Source organism: Nerophis ophidion, linkage group LG18 (genome assembly GCF_033978795.1).
Source record: "Nerophis ophidion isolate RoL-2023_Sa linkage group LG18, RoL_Noph_v1.0, whole genome shotgun sequence".
In the NCBI taxonomy this organism is placed as follows: domain Eukaryota; kingdom Metazoa; phylum Chordata; class Actinopteri; order Syngnathiformes; family Syngnathidae; genus Nerophis; species Nerophis ophidion.
The window spans coordinates 44,752,575-44,773,561 of NC_084628.1; the positions used below are offsets into that span (position 1 = coordinate 44,752,575).

General features: G+C 41.3%; 1 protein-coding gene across 1 annotated transcript; it reads right to left on the bottom strand.

The window, feature by feature from the left end:
- Positions 1 to 115: 115 nt before the first annotated feature.
- On the bottom strand, positions 116 to 3,325 carry LOC133537256 (succinate receptor 1-like). Its single transcript, XM_061878223.1, has 2 exons — positions 3,044 to 3,325; positions 116 to 2,965 (listed from the first exon to the last, which is right to left on the bottom strand). The coding sequence occupies exons 1-2, from the start codon at positions 3,044 to 3,046 to the stop codon at positions 1,976 to 1,978; spliced, it is 993 nt and encodes a 330-aa protein (XP_061734207.1). The 5' UTR covers positions 3,047 to 3,325; the 3' UTR covers positions 116 to 1,975.
- Between the last annotated feature and the right edge of the window lie 17,662 nt (positions 3,326 to 20,987).

Genomic DNA, 20,987 nt, shown 5'->3' on the forward strand with positions numbered 1-20,987 from the left:
ACACTTATATATATATATACACACATTCATTATATATATATCCATATATATACTTACATATATATACATACACACACATACATATATATATATATATATATATGTGTGTGTGTACAGTCCCGATCAAAAGTGTAGGTACACCTGCAAAGAAGATGATGTCATGTCTGTCTTGACTTTCCAATCATTTCTTATTTGTTTGTGATGTAGTGATTGGAGCACATACTTGTTGCTCACAACAAACATTCATGAAGTTTGCTTCTTTTATGAATTTATTATGTCTCTACTGTAAATGTGAGCAATCAAAAGTATACATACAGCAATGTTCATATTTGCTTACATGTCCCTTGGCAAGTTTACCTGCAATAAGGTGCTTTTGGTAGCCATCCACAAGCTTCTGTGCACATTTTTCACCACAAAATTGCTGCAGTTCAGCTAAATGTGTTGCTTTTCTGACGTGGACTTGTTTCTTCAGCATTGTCCACACCTTTAAGTCAGGACTTTGGGAAGGCCATTCTAAAAGCTTCATTATAGCCTGATTTAGCCATTCCTTGACCACTTTTGAGGTGTGTTTGGGGTCATTGTCCTGTTGGAACACCCAACTGTGCCCAAGACCCAACCTCCCCCCTGATGATTTTAGCTTGTCCTGAACAATTTGGACCTGAACCTCCTTTTTCTGGACCAAACACACAACTGTCCATGGAGTGAGTCACTTTCATATTGATTTTTACAACTACATACAATAAATATGTTGTAGAAGTGTAGAAACAAAACATGAAATGTGGACTAACACTTCACAGATATGTAATATGATTGTTCATGTTTTTCAGTCAGTACAGATTGCGGTCCAATTGCATTTTGTTGTGCTTTACGGGCTCAATTTGGGTGCTGACGTAGATGCTAGATTATCATTTGCTGTGCCCAGTTTATATGGCTGATACCGAAGGATGCCAATGTGTTACTTTGCTGAAAAAAAGAGTTCCTCAGTTTTCGCTCTTACAATAACAATTTCACCACAGCCTGGTTATTAAACAGGTTACATAACGTAAATGAAGTATTGTTGGCCGTTTTTAAATGCATTTGTAATGTGATATAAAGGTCAAAATTGATTGCTCTGATTAACTGTATCATTAGCCACCTAGAACTAGACAGTTTTTACATGTTAGATTGCAAAAACAAACAAAACATAAGGACTGTGAACAATCGGCAAAATTCCAAAAAAGTGCAGTTCCTCTTTAAAGTAGTCAAGGTCTCGAGCTGCAGAAGCATAACCGGCCCTGGAGAGCTGCGGTTTATTAAGGAATATCAAGTGAACTTTTGATATACCATCATTTCCAGACTATAAGCCACACATTTTTCCCCATGTTTTCAAACCCGCGCTATACAAAATGCTGTGGCTAATTTATGGATTTTCCGGGTTCATATGATGTCAGCAAACTTTGTCGAACGAGTCCCAGTGGACCATTGAAATTGTTTACATTCAACCAAACACACTCACAAAATCATGCAGTCAGCCATTTAGCACAGTATGGACTCACCCTCGATATGACAAAGACACGGCAAATTGCACACAACACAGCCCCAAAGCTGAAGGCGTTTGAGCTGGCCATCAAAAAAAACAACAACAAAAAAACAAAAAACGCTGCACGTAACGGAAAATCCAAAGACCGGAGGCGATCTCTATCGAGACACAAGTAAAAGCAAAAACAAGGCTGAGAAAATGCCAGACAAACCAACGCAAAGTCCCCTCAAATCTGACACCAAAGAAGGCGCATGAGTAAGAAGAAGCTTGGCGCTGAGTGACACCTTTGGTAGGTAAGCACTGTCCTTGTTACTCTTGTGAATGACCTCCAGCTCCTGTGTAAGTACTTCATGTTTCAATGTATTCACCTGTTCAGTGGACAAAAAAAAATGTGTCCAAAAATTAAGTGTGTGGTGCTAATATTTAGGTGAGCTCTATAGTCTGGAAATGCCAGTATTATTGTCCAATGACAAGATGATTGTTGGCGAAATGTGAGTCCAGTATTCTCTCGGTTGTTCTTTTTTTGTTGACCAGTTTTCTAAACCTTTGAAGTAGGAGCTCTCTGAACTTGTCACCCATGAAGAAGTAGAAGACCGGGTTAATGACACTGTGCAGGAAAGCCAGTGGTCGGGTCAAGATGTAGACCCCCTCTATGTACATCCTCGAACACAACTGCACACCTGCCCAGGCCTGGCGGGATGCTATCCTGACATTTCTCATGATGTGGTATGGCGTGTACAGAACCAGAAACATGGCTGCCGCTGACGCCACAACCCTCAAGGGTCGCTTATACGTTGCCGTTTTGCGACGTATTGCCTCTTCCTGGGTTTGCAGTAAGCGTGCGATATGGTGGGAAAAACCACACAGTCCAAGCAGAGGGAGGACATATCCGGTTAGGGTGAGTCCCAAACTGTAGCTCAGAACACCGATGTCCCCCTGGAGGCTGGCAAAGTCATTGCAGCGACTCCAGTTTGCCCTCTGCAGATCCTGGAGCATCAGCGCTACCATGGGGATCACTTCCACGTTGACGGCCAGCCAGCTCAGCGCCGTCACGAGCAGCGCCGCCCGTGGCCTCAGCAGGAAGTGGTTCCGAGCCGGGTGTCGGACGAGCAAAAAACGATCCATGCTGAGCCAGACCATAAACAGAATGGATGAGTAGAGATTGACATGCAGGACGTAGCGGTTGATGATGCACGCGTAGGCGTTGGTCTCCTTCTGGCGATTTGCGTAGAGGTAGGAGAGGCGTGGCAACGTGCAGAGGAAGATGAGATCAGACACTGCCAGGTTGAAGAGGTAAACATTGCAGCTCTGCCACTTGGGCAGACAGAAGAGGTAGCCGAGTACCACCACGAGATTCCCAGGGAAACCAAGGCAGAACTCCAGGCCATAGGACGGTGACAGGTAGTACCTCTCCAGTACGTCATCGATCTCTGTACAGTTCAACACCTGGTGACAACAGGTACAAGACCACTTTGACCAACAATAGACGCGAGCCTTATATAGACCGTGTTTCATCGGACTTACCATCACGTACTCCAACTGTAGCTACCGGAAGCTTAAATAGAAGAGATAGCCGAGTACAACCATGAGATTCCCAGGGGAACAGATGCCTAACTCCAGGCCATAGGACGGTGTGACAGGTAGTACCTCTCCAGTACGTCATCGATCTCTGTACAGTTCAACACCTGGTGACATGTTAACAGGTACAAGACCACTTTAACCAACAACAGACGCAAGCCTAAGAAAGACCGTGTTTCATCGGACATCGGAGCTGAAAGAGCAGGTGCAACCTGCTCGGGGCAAAGTGGAAACAGTAAACACAGAGTTCTGCAGGTACTGCGGACTTTTATAGGACACAGCACAAATACAAGCACTGCAACAGTAGCAAAAGTATGTCATGTTTGCAAGGACCAAACATGAGCTCATGTTTAGTGTAGATATGGAGAATAATAGTATGCTGTTGACTTAATATTCCAGGGCTTGTGTCATGCGGTCTTGCACAATGTGAGGTTAATTCAGACAAGTGGTCCGCCACATATTTTGGCAACAATGCCGTCCACCTTTAGAGAGCGCATGATTCTCTGCTGAGAGACACATCTGAGACTAGGCCAGGGTAAAAAAATATATATATGTTTTTCTTTTTCTTTGCGAGCAGAGAGAGTAATCCTGGTTTTTATGGAAACTGCATGTCCTTCGGATTGTGTTTTTCAACCTTTTCTGAGCCAAGGCACATTTTATTCTTTGAACAACTCCAGAGGCACACCAACAGAAAACATAGAAAGATTGAACTCAGCAGTTGATTTTGACAGTAAAAAGTCGTTTTCGCAATTGTTGGATATGACTTTAAAGCAGGGGTCTCAGACACGCGGGTCGCAATTGGACGTTATTTATCGATATTTAAATTTAATATTAGTGTCAATATGAATGGCGCTTGACAGCCTCATATTTGCCACCACCGCCAACCTTCCCCATTGTTCCAGGAGACACCCTAAATTCAGGACAATTATTCTATGGAACAGCTGTCTAATTTCCCCCAATCAACAATATGCAATGGGTGTCCACATCTCCTTTGATGTTTCCTACAACCTGTACTATCAACATTCGAATTCAGTCATACGTTAAACCTGGCTTTTAGACATACACTTCAGAGCGTGAGCCTTTGTTATCATTCATCCAGCGTGCCGGTTCAGTCACAGGTGGTGTAAGAATTTTGTAAACACACAAACTGCAAGGCATAATTGGTTAACAGCCATACAAGTCACACTGAGGGTGGTCCTATAAACAACTTAGCAATGTTACAAATATGCGCCACACCGTGAACCCACACCAAACACATTTCGGGAGAACATCTGCACTTTAACACAACATAAACACAACAGAACAAATACCCAGAGTCCCAGGCAGCCCTAACTCTTCCGGGTTACAATATACAAACCTCGCCCCTCCACCCTCCCGCCATGCGTGGGTTGAGGTGGCAAGTTCGGGCTACAAAGTGTTCTGGGTATTTGTTTTGTTGTGTTACAGCGCGGATGTTCTCCCGAAATGTGTTTGTCATTCTTGTTTAGTGTGGGTTCACAGTGTGGTGCATATTTGTAACAGTGTTGAAGTTGTTTATACGGCCACCCTCAGTGTGACCTGTGTGGTTGTTGACCAAGAAGTATGCCTTGCAGTCACTTATGTAAGTGAATCAAAGCCTCAATTGAAATGTGGCTGTGCTAGCACGCTATCAACATGATGCTAAGGCGAATGCGAGGACTTGTTGTAGAGGACGGTAAAGGCAATCCTGATACGACGCTTCTTTAATACTGTTCGCCGCGAGAAAATCGTGACACATTTTGGGAGAAAAGCTGACCCCGGAATTGTCGGTAGGTTCGCCGAAAATCATAGGTACTCGGAAAAATCAGGAGTGTTGGCCATTCCAAGAAGGGGAATTCATTAAGAACTGCATGTTAGATTTGTTAAGAAACCTTTTCTTGCGGCCCAACCTCACACAGTTTCTGCATCCAGTGGCCCCCACACCAAATGAGTTGGAGACCCCTGCTTTAAAGCATAAGCAAGCATGCATGCCTATAGCTCTTGTCTCAAAGTAGGTGTACTGTCACCACCTGTCACATCACACCCTGACCTATTTGCAATTTTTTGCTCTTTTCCTGTGTGTAGTCTTTTACTTCTTGTCTTATTTTGTTGGCTTTTCCCGTTTTGTTGGTATTTTCCTGTAGCAGTGTCATGTCTTCCTTGAACGCTATTCCTCGCACCTGCTTTGTTTTAGCAATCAAGAATATTTAAATAGTTTTTATTCTTCTTTGTGGGGACATTGATTGTCATGTCAAGTTGGGATGTACTTTGTGGACGCCGTCTGCTCCTCACGCTGTAAGTCTTTGCTGTTGTCCAGCATTCGGTTTTTGTTTACTTTGCAGCAAGTTCAGTTTTAAAGTTAAAGTAGCAATGATTGTCACACACACACACTAGGTGTGGTGAAATGTGTCCTCTGCATTTGACCCCTTGTTCACCCCCTGGGAGGTGAGGGGAGCAGTGAGCAGCAGTGGTGGTCGCGCCTGGGAATCATTTTTAATGATTTAACCCCAAATTCCAACCCTTGATGCTGAGTGCCAAGCAGGGAGGTAATGGCTCCCATTTTTATAGTCTTTGGTATGACTCGGCCGGGGTTTGAACTCACAACCTACCCATCTCAGGGCGGACACTCTAACCACGAGGCCACTGAGTAGGTTAGTTTTTTAGTTTTGTTTTGCATAGCCTTTCCTAAGCTTCAATGCCTTTTCTTAGCGGCACTCGCCTTTTGTTTATTTTTGGTTTAAGCGCTAGATACCTTTTTACCTTCACCCTGCCTCCCGCTGTTTCCGACATCTACAAAGCAATGAGCTACCTGCTGCCACCTACTGATATATAAGAGAATTACACGGTTACTCTGCTGAATTCTGAACAGAACACTCTACAACACATCATTTGCGGATTATAATTACTGGTTTGCAAAAAATATTTTTAACCCAATTAGGTGAAATTAAGACACAACAGACTGTATCTCACGGCTCACTAGTGTGCCGCGGCACAGTGGTTAAAAAAACACTGCCTTAGGAGACCCAGCCTGCGTGGTTTATTTGTTTCTATTACGATGAGCTGAAGGACAAATCTTGTAGCATTCCTGCTGCTTTAGTAGTGTCGGGACTTTTTCCAGCTGGAGGTCACCGGGGGGGTCACAGCGTAGCTTCATTTGCTGTGCTAACATTAAATGGCCTCCCTCCAGAAAACACAGAAGAAATGTTTTCCCTGTCTCAACCCCCAAAGTTTACACACCATCACTGCACACTGCTCATGATGATGGGATTATAACTTTGTTAGGTAGCAAAATCATTTTTTCCAGCGCCATAACCTTTTTAACCAGAATGAGAGCTCCCTCTGCTGGTGGACAAAGGTAAGTACCATTTCATATTAAAACTGGATAAGAGGGTTCACATTCAGTAGTATTTTAAGAGTTTTATTTTCACCGAATCAATTCCACAAACATAGTGACAGGTCCACATTAATGTTGACAAATGTTGCTTTAGAAAAACAAACAGGCTTTTTTTGTTTAAATTGACATGTTTGTTTCCTTCATTTCCTGTCCAGCGCTTGTATTTTCCTTCCACTTCCTTTTTTCGTGGTGTCTTTACATCAGTTCCTAGCGCTCTTTCGCCTCACCTGTTCCTAAATTAGCAAAGCTGCCTCACCTGTGGGCAGCTGTGTCCAAATGGGAGGAGAAGTGAGGATCTTCTACTGGGACCCAAGCACAAGGTAGGCCCCTGGACTTTTGTAAAGTTGGAAAATGCGTTATCTGACGTTTAAAAACATGTCATGTATGAAAAGGACATAATACAAACTAGTTCAATAAACCTACCTAAGGTACCTAAATCGAATTAAGAATGTGTAACACCTTCTCCCAAAAATAAGAAATGGTTTGTTCCACTTGAAAAGCTGGAAGCTACCATGAAACACTTCACTCAACACGTAAGTCATAACGCCATCAAAGCAAAAAAAAAAAAAAGAAGCCCCAAAAAACAAAAGCAATGAGGTAATAAAAAGATACAAATTAACTACAAACCGCAAAATTGTGTAAATGGTAAATAAAAAGAGAATACAATGATTTGCAAATCATTTTCAACTTATACAGTATTCAATTGAATAGACTGTAAAGATAAGATATTTCATGTTCACACTTTATTTTTGTAAATATTAGCTCATTTGGAATTTGATGCCTGCAACATGTTTAGAAAAAGCTGGCACAAGTGGCAAAACTGAGTGAGAAAGTTGAGGAATGCTCATTATTTGGAACCTCCCACAGGTGTGCAGGCTAATTGGGAACAGGTGGGTGCCATGATTGGCTATAAAAGCAGCTTCCATGAAATGCTCACTCATTCACAAACAAGGACGGGGCGAGGGTCACCACTTTGTCAACAAATGCCTGAGCAAATTGTTTAAGAACAACATTTCTCAAGCAGCTATTGCAAGGAATTTAGGGATTTCACCATCTACGCTCTGTAATATCATCAAAATGTTAAGACATTCTGGAGAAATCCCCGCAAGGCAGAAAACCAACTTTGAATGCCTGTGACCTTGGATCCCTCAGGCGATACTGCATCAAAAAGCCACATCAGTGTGTAAAGGATATCACCACATGGGCTCAGGAACACTTCAGAAAACCACTGTCAGTAGCCACAGTTGGTCGCTACATCTGTAAGTGCAAGTTAAAACTCAAGTTTGCAAAGCCATTTATCAACAACACCCAAAAACGCCGCCGGCTTTGCTGGGCCTGAGTTCATCCAAGATGGACTGATGCAAAGCGTTCCGTGGTCTGATGAGTCCACATTTCAAATAGTTTTTGGTAACTGAGGAAAGTCATGTCCTGCGGACCAAAGAGGAATAGCACCATCCAGATTGTTCTAGCGGGAAAGTGAAGATGAAATATCTTGTCTTTGCAGTCTATTCAATTGAATATAAGTTGAAAAGGATTTGTTGTGTTCTCTTTTTATTGACGATGTACTCAAGCTTTTGGCTTTTGTACATGTATTTCAAGTTGCATTTTTGCATGTCATTGCAACGGTGGTGAGTTCAAAACCCTCGATTAGAGTCCAAGACAGAGTCATCAGTAGTTTTTAAATACATGTGGAGACTGAACTCCCAGAAGATGCATTAATTAAAAGATAATATTGATGTGTCGTTATAACTTGTATTATCCCCTGATGCTAATTATATCTTAATCACATGTGTCAGCTACATCTTTACTTTACACTCTGAAGTAAAAGCAAAGTCCACAGATGTAAAATCACATTGAAGTAAACAATGACTGCTTGTATGGTTATTTCAATTCAAATTATGTCTCCTTTATATTCAATTTATTGGCTTTTGTCCAAAACAAAACCACTTTATTTAGGTGATTTAATCTAGACATGTTTTATATGTTAGTCCCATCTTTAAAGATTGAACTAATTTAAGTACGTGTTTCAGCACTGGTCTGTATAGCAAATGAATGCAAGAGTTAGCACTTCAGTGCATGTAAACATACTAAGTGTTTGGGTGTGGCTTTAGGGTGGAGGTGCAGGCTTTAGGGCGGAGGTGCAGGCTTTAGGGCGGAGGTGCAGACTTTAGGGCGGGGGTGCAGGCTTTAGGGCGGAGATGCAGGCTTTAGGGCGGAGGTGCAGGCTTTAGGGCGGAGGTGCAGGCTTTTGGGCGGAGTTGCAGGCTTTAGAGCGGAGTTGCAGGCTTTAGGGCGGAGGTGCAGGCTTTTGGGCGGAGGTGCAGGCTTTTGGGCGGAGTTGCAGGCTTTAGGGCGGAGTTGCAGGCTTTAGGGCGGAGGTGCAGGCTTTAGGGCGGAGTTGCAGGCTTTAGGGCGGAGGTGCAGGCTTTAGGGCGGAGGTGCAGGCTTTAGGGCGGAGGTGCAGGCTTTAGGGCGGAGGTGCAGGCTTTAGGGCTGAGGTGCAGGCTTTAGGGCGGAGGAGCAGGCTTTAGGGCGGAGGTGCAGGCTTTAGGGCGGAGGAGCAGGCTTTAGGGCGGAGTTGCAGGCTTTAGGGCGGAGGTGCAGGCTTTAGGAAGGAGGTGCAGGCTTTAGGGAGGAGTTGCAGGCTTTAGGGCGGAGTTGCAGGCTTTAGGGCGGAGTTGCAGGCTTTAGGGCGGAGGTGCAGGCTTTAGGGCGGAGTTGCAGGCTTTAGGGCGGAGTTGCAGGCTTTAGGGCGGAGTTGCAGGCTTTAGGGCGGAGTTGCAGGCTTTAGGGCGGAGGTGCAGGCTTTAGGACGGAGGTGCAGGCTTTAGGGAGGAGTTGCAGGCTTTAGGGCGGAGTTGCAGGCTTTAGGGCGGAGGTGCAGGCTTTAGGGCGGAGTTGCAGGCTTTAGGGCGGAGTTGCAGGCTTTAGGGCGGAGGTGCAGGCTTTAGGGCGGAGGTGCAGGCTTTAGGGCGGAGTTGCAGGCTTTAGGGCGGAGTTGCAGGCTTTAGGGCGGAGGTGCAGGCTTTAGGACGGAGGTGCAGGCTTTAGGGCGGAGGTGCAGGCTTTAGGGCGGAGGTGCAGGCTTTAAGACGGAGGTGCAGGCTTTAGGGCGGAGGTGCAGGCTTTAGGGCGGAGGTGCAGGCTTTAGGGCGGAGGTGCAGGCTTTAGGACGGAGGTGCAGGCTTTAGGGCGGAGGTGCAGGCTTTAGGGCGGAGGTGCAGGCTTTAAGACGGAGGTGCAGGCTTTAGGGCGGAGGTGCAGGCTTTAGGGCGGAGGTGCAGGCTTTAGGGCGGAGGTGCAGGCTTTAGGACGGAGGTGCAGGCTTTAGGACGGAGGTGCAGGCTTTAAGACGGAGGTGCAGGCTTTAGGGTGGAGGTGCAGGATCCTCTCAGGAGTCTCGGGCATGGACGCCCGCAATTTTTGTGCTACTTTTCCTGCCTGTGGGGGATTTTTTTTTCCCGTTCTGCATGTGCTTTGCAAGTCTTGTGTGTACTGGGCTTGCTGCTTTTTCCTTCATTACTGTATGTATTCTTTTTTTTCATAAACTTATTCTATAGTGTATACTCTCTATTTCCTGTCTATGACATCTAATTGTGATCAAACACAATTAATCGGTAGCTGTCCTGTGTTTAATATGAGTTTCAACATGTTTGACAACACTTATTTAAATACTTTGCAAGACAACATGTTTAAAAACTCTGACGCATCTTCTTTGTGCAAAAGACTGTCTCTGAAACGCTTGTTTTCTTTTTGTGTCATTGGGTTGCTGGAGTGTAGTTCACTTTTACGACACTGGAGGGGGAATTGAACGCATCATTGCATCAGCAAGGTCTGAAAGTTAAGGTGAACTTCGATGTCATTTGTTTAATTGGCAGAGTGCGGCAATATAAAGTGAGTTACTTTATATACACTTTAGTTTAGTTTAGTCTTTATTTAAAGGGACAATGCACAGAAACATTAAATTCAAAGACAGATATGTTCTGTATCAGATTATAGCTAAATAGCTCATTTCCATCTGTAGTCCCTAGCAACCTAAATTAAAGGGATACAAAAATCCTGCAATAAAATCATTAAAATAAAATCATACCATGTCATATAATCAACCACATTTCATATACATCATCACACAAAGACAATACATGTGTTGTGTTGTGGTTTGTGCAGCCCTTTGAGACACTAGTAATTTAGGGCTATGTAAATAATCATTGATTGATCGATTGACTGACATGCTCTTGTTCACATCCGTCATCATTTGTAAAAAACCATGATTTTAACACCTCACAATTTACAACAAAAATGCTGTCATGGATAAATATAATACACTATAAAGTCCTACTGAAATGAGATGTTCTTATTTAAACGGGGATAGCAGGTCCATTCTATGTGTCATACTTCATCATTTCGCGATATTGCCATATTTTTGCTGAAAGGATTTAGTTTGCAGGATAAAGTTTGCAACTTTCGGTGCTAAGAGAAAAGTCCTGCCTCTACCGGAAGTGGCAGACGATGACATCACAAGTGTGATGACTCCTCACATATTCACATTGTTTATAATGGGAGCCTCCAACAAAAAGTGCTATTCGGACCGAGAAAACGACAATTTCCCCATTAATTTGAGCGAGGATGAAAGATTTGTGTTTGAGGATCTTGATAGCGACGGACTAGAAAAAAAAAAAAAAGTTGAAAAAATAAATGTTTTTAGTCGATGTTTTTAGGCACATTTACTAGGATAATTTTGGGAAATGCCTTATCTTTCTATTGTGTTGCTAGTGTTTTAGTGAGATTAACAGTACCTGATAGTCAGAGGGGTGTGTCCACAGGTGTGTTGACGCCAATGTCTCAGGGAAGTCGAAGGCAGCTTCATGGACGACACAAGCTCAGCTTTTCTCGGTAAGAAGCCACTTTTTAACCACAATTTTCTCACTGAAACCTGCTGGTTGACATTCAGTCTTGATTCATGTTGGCTTGACTGCGCTCTGATCCATAGTAAAGTTTCACCTCCAGGAATTTTATGCAAGGAATCACCGTGTGTTTGTGTGGCTAAAGGCTAAAGCTTCCCAACTCCGTCTTTCTACTTTGACTTCTCCATTATTAATTGAACAAATTGCAAAAGATTCAGCAACACAGATGTCCAAAATACTGTGTAATTATGCCGTTAAAGCAGACAACTTTTAGCTGTGTGTGTGTGCAGCGCTCATATTCATAACAGCCCGTGACGTCTTGCGTACACGTCATCATTACACAACGTTTCCAGGACAAAACTCCCGGGAAATTAAAAATTGTAATTTAGTAAAGTAAAGCGGCCGTATTGGCATGTGTTGCAATGTTAATATTTCATCATTGATATATAAACTATCAGACTGCGTGGTCGCTAGTAGTGGTTTTCAGTAGGACTTTAAGTTGATGTTTCAAACATAGTGGCCACCTTATTGACCGTGTGAGCAGCTTTGATTGCTCCAAAGCCACTTTTTAACTTCTAATGTAAATGTAATCTGTTAAAGTTTTCAAGTTTGTTGTGAGGTGGTTCCATTCCTTTATGACCTTATATGAAAAGGCTAATTGTGCAAAAGATGTTTTACATCTGGATACACTACACTGCCCCCTGGTGGAGGCTCGCAAGTTTCTGGTCAACACAGCAGATGTAAACTGGACAAAGTGCTTAAGTGGCGCTGGTGTGGTGTTATTTAGGATTCGATGGGCCATTCGTATTGATGCTAATATTTGAATATTAGCTAAGTTTAACAATCTATATTTTTGGAGAAGTAAACAGTGATAGTGAAGTTGTGGTTTTCGGTCAAGAATTTTTATGTTGTATTTAAGACTCTGGCACATCTGTTTATGTTCATGAAAGCCAAGTGTTGGCTCTAAAATGACACCCAGATAACGATATTAATTAACATTTTGTATTATCTCCTTATTAACTCTTACATTTGGAAAGGATCAATCAATCAATCAATGTTTACTTATATAGCCCTAAATCACTAGTGTCTCAAAGGGCTGCACAAACCACCACGACATCCTCGGTAGGCCCATATAAGGGCAAGGAAAACTCACACCCAGTGGGACATTGGTGACAATAATGACCCAGTGGGACGTCGGTGACAATGATGACTATGAGAACCTTACTATGAGAACCTTAGAGAGGAGGAAAGCAATGGATGTCGAGCGGGTCTAACAGGATACTGTGAAAGTTCAATCCACAATGGATACAACACAGTCGCGAGAGTCCAGTCCAAAGAGGATCCAAGACACAGCAGCGAGAGTCCCGTTCACAGCGGAGCCAGCAGGAAACCATCCCAAGCGTAGGCGGACCAGCAGCGCAGAGATGTCCCCAGCCGATACACAGGCGAGCAGTACATGGCCACCGGATCGGACCGGACCCCCTCCACACGGGAGAGTGGGACATAGAAGAAAAAGAAAAGAAACGGCAGATCAACTGGTCTAAAAAGGGAGTCTATTTAAAGGCTAACATAAACATAAACATAAAGTTGTTGTTTATGAAAGGATGACATTTTACATTTGTTTACAAAATACATGGTTGCCTTTTTCTTAATGTTTAATGTAAGACAAGAGTCATGTAGCCATCTTGCCTCCTTCTCCATGGCTGCTGGAAGTTTTCTGCCAACCGTTTCAGCGTCTTTCCCCCAAGTATAAATAAGCGTGTCATCTGCATACATCTGGATATTTACATCCTCACATCCAGATGTCAGGTGGTTTATGTTCATGGAGAAAAGAAGGCTGATATTAGAGCCTTGTGGCAGGCCGATATCAGTTGCAGTGAAACAGGATGTTGTGTTATCAACACGGACACATTGGGTCGGACCAGATAGATATGACATCCTCCAGGCCAGATATATGTTGACAGTTTAAAAGTTGTTATTTTGTAAGTAGTGTGGGGTGACTGATTGTATCAAATGCCTGGCAGAGGTCCAAGAATATTGCTCCAACGACACCTCCATTAAGTGATTAATATCACTTGTTGTGTGCTGAAAACGATATTGCGACTCATGTAGTCAGTGTTATTTTAGTCTAATGGCTGTTTGGCATCAGGTTCACAAGCTAACTGCTAACTAAATAGCCTGTTTGTAGCATTAAACATGTTTGTTAGCCCCAATTGACAAATTACAATTATTGTTGTGATGCTATTTACATTCTATTAAAGATTACATTACTTAGGGCTGGGATGTTCAAATTCTCCGATTTATGTAAACTGTGTGTACACAGCTAAGTAATGTATACTGTAGTTCCTCGGATTGCCACCGGGGCGCTAATTAATTTAAAACCTCTTCTCACTCCGGCGCTTACCAAAGGCATGCGGTAAATTTAGGCCTGCGTTTATAAATTTGAGTGTGATGTAAGGATACCATCATGAAAAGCACATTTAATTAAAAAAAAACGTTATTATGGTCTTACCTTTACTTATAAATGAAGTCCATGCGCAGCTCCTTCTGATCAAAAGCATCAATAACTTGTTTATAGAAGTCTTCGTTTTAAAAGTCTCGATGGATATCTTCCTTTATTACCTTCTGATTTGCTTGAAAGTCCAGTTTAGAAAACAGTTTTATTTTAGATATGTAATCCTCCATGTTAAAAGTGCAAGCGAGAGGAAAAAATAAAGGATCGCTGCTCACTCTTGCTGCTTGTTGTCACTTCTTCTGCAGCCGAGTAGTCGCAAGAAGGATCACTAGCGCCCTCTACCACCAGGAGGCGGGAGTCATTTAATGACTCATATTTGACACACGCAGCTACGGTATATTAATAAAACACAGCTGCTTACTGTTCTTTTAAGCATATTCAATAGCTTGGACCTTAAATCCTACTGAATAGCTCTTAATCTTCTTCCCTTTTTGAAATCAGCCTCCTCCATTTTGAAAATGATGACAGGTGAAGTGTCACTCGTGACGCAACGAGTTTGACCCGGCAGTAATTCTAGACAGGCGCATACTCTATACTTGGCGGCAATTCAAGGAAATACGGTATCTAACAGCCCTGTTGCAGGCTTGTGCATATCTTTCATTGCATTGTGGTCACTTTAGTTGATTTAGAATGATTGTATTTGTTTGTATAGGAAACCATGCACACACACACACACACACACACACACACACACACACACACACACACACACACAAACAACTCATGCATGTCTTCAATATACAATTGAACCTGCAAATCTGGACTTGCACAATCTATTATTTCTGCTGCACTCACCTGAATGAATAATTGCTGTCCTGAGCCGACACCCTGAAGTGATTTCTAATCCATATTAAAGCAGTCATAGTCGTCACTGCAATCTTATTTGGAAATGTTTGCAAGTCCTCCGTTACACCTGCAATTATGTAAAATACTGATCTGTTTCTCTTGGCTCTGTCAGATACGTCGTCATTTAACAATATTTTCTTAATTGTGCGTGTAGTTTACACTGATTTACAACTTCTGCATCGTACAGAATTGATTGTAATAGTTTAAATCAACTAAATACACTCGCCAGTGTGATGCCCAGCACTCAATTTATGTCATACCAAGAACATTCGACAGAGGGCAGTATTTAGCTGTACAGTATATTTGTTGGCTTATGTTCCACAAGTGTGTAAACAGCTAGTACTGTACTATAATATGGAACTATAGTTTGCATTGAAGTAGGGGTCACCAACCTTTTTGAAAGCAAGAGCTACTTCTTGGGTACTGATTCATGCCAAGGGCTACCAGTTTGATACACACTTCAATAAATTGCCAGAAATAGCCAATTTGCTCAATTAACCTTTTTCATTTCATTTCATTTATATTTGTCTCATTCATTGATGAGCATTTAGAACGATACATAATTATATCACAATTATACAATTTAAATTCACACAATTCCTGAGAAGGAGCAGGATGAAGAAAATCTTATCATTTCCTGCCCCCTTTGACGTAGTACATTATCTTACTTCATGAATATCATTTAAGCCGACACATATATCCAAATGTAATGAAACAATCAAAAACATAAAACACAAGAAAAACACAACAAGTGCAAAACTTCATAAAGTATAAACCAAACCAAGAAAATAATAGTAATAATATACACCTATAACTCTGGTATTATTAATAATTAATGATATTTATCTTTGTGGAAACACTGATCATCTTAATGATTTTTCACATTAAATATAAACTATGAAACATAGTTTATCTTCAATTTTGACTCTTTAAAATTCAAAATTTAACCCAAAAAAAAGAAGAGAAAAACTAGCTAATTCGAATCTTTTTGAAAAAATGAAAAAAAATAATTTATGGAACATTATTAGTAATTTTTCCTGACTAACATTAATTTTAGAATTTTGATGACATGTTTTAAATAGGTTAAAATCCAATCTGCACTTTGTTAGAATATATAACAAATTGGACCAAGCTGTACTTCTAACAAAGATAAATCATTATTTCTTCTAGATTTTCCACAACCAAATTTTTAAAAGAAATTCAAAAGACATCGAAAAAAGATTTAAATTTGATTCTAAATAATTTTTGGATTTGCCAGAAAATATATATTTTTTTATTTTAATCATAATTTTTGAAGAAATATTTCACAAATATTCTGTGTCGAAAAAACAGAAGCTAAAATGAAGAATTAAATTAAAATGTATTTATTATTCTTTACAATAAAAACAAAATAAATGTACTTAAACGTTGATTTAAATTGTCAGGAAAGAGGAGGAAGGAATTCAAAAGGTAAAAAGGTATACGTGTTTAAAAATCCTAAAATCATTTTTAAGGTTGTGTTTTTCCTGTAAAATTGTCTTTCTGAAAGTTATAAGAAGCAAAGTAAAAAAATAAATGAATTTATTTAAACAAGTGAAGACCAAGTCTTTAAAATATTTTCTTGGATTTTCAAATTCTGTTTGAGTTTTGTCTCTCTTAGAATTAAAAATGTCCAGCAAAGCGAGACCAGCTTGCTGGTAAATAAATACAATATAAAAAATAGAGGCAGCTCACTGGTAAGTGCTGCTATTTGAGCTATTTTTAGAACAGGCCAGCGGGCGACTCATCTGGTCCTTACGGGCGACCTGGTCTTGGTGACCCCTGTATTGAACTATAAAACTATAGCCAATGAACCTGCATCCTTAAAAAGTGTAGTACATTTAATCAAGAAGTGAAAAAAGTATCAAATTAAACGAGGAAGTGAAGAAAATCAAAAATATAATAAAATAACAAAGCTTGTGATGTTACATTTAAAATATGGGTAGAGATGTGTTTGTCACAATGACCTCATTATTTGTTAAAAGAAAAAGAAAACAATTCCTCCCTGGATCCTGTAATGCACCATTTGTGCTACATTTAACCTGACAGCAAAAACGAAGTCGGTTTAGCTAATAAAATAGAAATATAAGTACATGAAATCATACTTTTGTCTGATGAAAAAGGAGTGAATTGAAGAGGAGTGAGGAGGTGATCGTGCATCACATGCTGACCCACTTGAAAGGAAGACTCCAGTTAGACTTCACTGGCCCACTTCTGGAAGGTGACACACTTACTTACTGCTTTCACCCCCAAAGTCTGCAGGATTTTCAACAATAGACTTCACCTTTGCATGGGACTTGATTGGATCAAAACTCGGGCAATATGTTGGTGTGTAATGACCACCTGGAAAGCGGGGAGAAAATCCTGTAACAAAAGCAGTTGTGACTTTGTAGCTCCAAAATATAGATTTTTGCCTTTAAACATGACTGAAGTTGGTTTAGCACGTACGTAAATGTTTTTGTCGTTATTTTTCTAGCATCTGTGCTAACTCTGAAGTCTCCCGGAGTCTACCCGAGGAGACCTTTCCAATTGGGTTTTGTATCTATACTGTGTGTATATATATATATATATTAGGGTTGGGCAACGATTAAACATTTTAATCAAAGTTAATCGCACTATTTCTCCGATTAATGGCGATTAACTGCATTGTATACGCAAAGCCCAATAATGAATTCAAAAGTAGTGTGTAGTGCACCTTTATTGGAATATATTCTCCCACACGAACAAAAGCGCCAAAACATTTGTTGTGCAAACACAATTTAAATCAGTCCTTGTTAAACAGTAGCAGTTAAATAGCATATTTGATGAAAATCAACTCCAAAAATGTAAATACAAACATTTAAGCTTATTGCCACTGCCAGGGTATTTAAGTTATCCTGTTTGTTATGGAAAATAAATATAATCTACATACAAATCTCTGAGCCACAATCATAACATCTGAACAGGCAATTTCTGAGGTAACAGCAGAAACATTTTTTTGATCAGGGATCTTATGTTTAAAAAACCTATATTATAGGTAGTGGGCTGTTTTAGGGAATTTTGGATCAAATTATCCGTAGTAGCAATATTAATAATGTTGTGTTTATTCTGCGTAGTGCACTTAAAATAATTATGACCATATCTAGGAATTGATATGATGGGAATTTTCCGATTGTTTGATTGTTGCTTTGATAAACTGAAGGCATCATATACATGGTACTATATTGTGATGTTATGAGCCAGGGAATAAAAGAACTACCCTACCCAGCATGCAACAGGAGTGAGGAGCATGTATAGGTTGTGTGTCGCCATGACGGCATCTTGTATGTTGTGATATGCACGCTCTGAAAGTAAACGTTAAGAACTCAGCCAACACTCCTGGTCTGCATTATTCATAAATAGACAGACAACACATATACTCCGCTGCTTCACAGGCCGCTGGATGTAGCCGGCAAAGTATTCCCATGCTAGCAAGCACGCCTCATTCAGTCCAAAACGGCCCGATCTATCCACATCCAGAATTGTCTGGCGGTCGTAAGTGATCCCGGAGTGACCACGCTGTAAGCCAGCCAGGACATTTGCAGAATTGTCCGGTATTTTTGCCAAATGTTCCATCTTTACCAAGAGCCCCTCCACGCCGAAGTACATCCGGGAGATGCCATCTTGTTAAGAAAAGGCGTTAACAAAATAAAAGCATGTAAACAACATACGCAAATGTGCGATAAAATAATTGTCGGCGTTAATAGATTGATGAGTTAACGCGTAATTAACACATTAATTTGCCCACCCCTAATAAATATATATATATAAAATTGAGGTTTCTGTGCTTTATCTGTTATACAGTGCTAAATACCGGGGTAGAGCGGAATATACTTTAGGTTAGGAAAAATCAGAGTTAAAGTTAAACGATTGTCAGACACACACTAGGTGTGATGAAATGTGTCCTCTGCATTTGAACCATCCCCTTGTTCACGCCCTGGGAGGTGAGGGGAGCAGTGAGCAGCAGTGCCGCGCCTGGGAATCATTTCTGGTGATTTAACCCCCAATTCCAACCTTTGATGCTGAGTGCCAAGCAGGGAGGTCATGGCTCCCATTTTTATAGTCTTTGGTATGACTCGGCCGGGGTTGGAACTCACAACCTACCCATCCTAGGGCGGACACTCTAACCACTAGGCCACCGAGTAGGCTAGTGGTTAGAGAGGTAAGCTAAGCTACAATCGGGCAGAAGGCGGCGTACACCCTGGACAAGTCGCCAACTCATGGCCGGGCTCTTTCACACATATCTTATGGCTTAAGTACCTGGTCCCAGGCACACCACTCATCAATCAAGACCATTGAGTCTCTTTGAAAGTCTTAGACAAGAAGAGTATACCATCTCATCATTGCCAAATTTTAACCAAATACAATATTTTAAGTTTCACCAATTTTATTGTGTTACACACAGTCAAACTGGATAACTCTCCTCCCCAATTGCTCTTCAAAGCAAACACAAGACTGCAAAGTGGTACTAGACCGACCTCCAGAGCAAGGTCAAAAGGCAAATGTTGCGTTCCATTCCATAGAACATCTTTTTACCCAGACTGCCTTTTCAATAAAAAGGAGCACAACTATTCAACCCTCTACCTGACACTTTGAAAGGTATACTAGGCTGACCATATGTCCTCTTTTCCCTGGACATGTCCTCTTTTGCAGGACTGTCCGGGGTGTCCGGGCGGGGTTTCTTAAATGTCTCAAATGTCCAATTATTTGTGTCAAGGTTGTTCCCTCTTACACACATGTTTATGTGTGCTATGGCTATGAGTTTTTTTTCTTCCTCGGCCTCAGTCTGGACACCCTCTCCAGGGGCCCAGGCTTAGATTGAATATATACATTTTTTCATAAAAATTTAATCCATGCCAGTAAAAAAATGTATTATGTAAACGTTGTAATTGTAAAACATTATCAATCACTGTCAGACGAATGTGTTCTCTTTAGGGATGCACCGAAATGAAAATTTGTGGCCGAAGCCGAATAAAATTTAAACGCTTGGCCGAAGGCCGAATACCGAATAATGAATGCAGTTTTTCACAATTTTTTTTATATTGCATAAATAGCCTAGAATAAATATTTAGACATGTTTTTCAAATAAAGTAATTTTTTATTGAATATTGACATTTTTTTAATATTCCAGTAGCCTTTGCTTTTCAAAAAAAGCACAAAGTTTTTCATTTATATTAGGCCTTCAAACAAAACATGCATTCCAAAAAAAAAGTAAAGTGCATTAAAGTGGATAAACCCACAACAAATGAATTATTGTCCTTTTGGCAAAAGTCTGCTTAGCCACAGTAGATATGCTAATAATGTAAACAGAAGGCTCAAGTAAATCTCAATTAAGTGTGTGCTTGTAACCTCATACACTTATACAGGTAGCCTACACAACAGGCTAATAATGTAAACAGAGGCCCCACTAAATCTCAATAAGTGTGTGCTTGTAACCTCATACACTTATACAGGTACACAACATATCCCAACGTCACCGCACGTTGGTTGATTGCGTCACCGCGTCTAAAAATTCAATCAATCAATCAATGTTTACTTATATAGCCCTAAATCACTAGTGTCTCAAAGGGCTGCACAAACCACCACGACATCCTCGGTAGGCCCACATAAGGGCAAGGAAAACTCACACCCAGTGGGACATCGGTGACGATAATGACCCAGTGGGACGTCGGTGACAATGATGACTATGAGAACCTTGGAGAGGAGGAAAGCAATGGATGTCGAGCGGGTCTAACATGATACTGTGAAAGTTCAATCCACAATGGATCCAACACAGTCGCGAGAGTCCAGTCCAAAGCGGATCCAACACAGCAGCGAGAGTCCCGTTCACAGCGGAGCCAGCAGGAAACCATCCCAAGCGGAGGCGGATCAGCATCGCAGAGATGTCCCCAGCCGATACACAGGCAAGCAGTACATGGCCACCGGATCGGACCGGACCCCCTCCACACGGGAGAGTGGGACATAGAAGAAAAAGAAAAGAAACGGCAGATCAACTGGTCTAAAAAGGGAGTCTATTTAAAGGCTAGAGTATACAAATGAGTTTTAAGGTGAGACTTAAATGCTTCTACTGAGGTGGCATCTCGAACTGTTACCGGGAGGGCATTCCAGAGTACTGGAGCCCGAACGGAAAACGCTCTAAAATTGCGTCACACGCCACTATTCGGCCTTGTTTTTAACTCATTCCACCGAAGGCCGAAT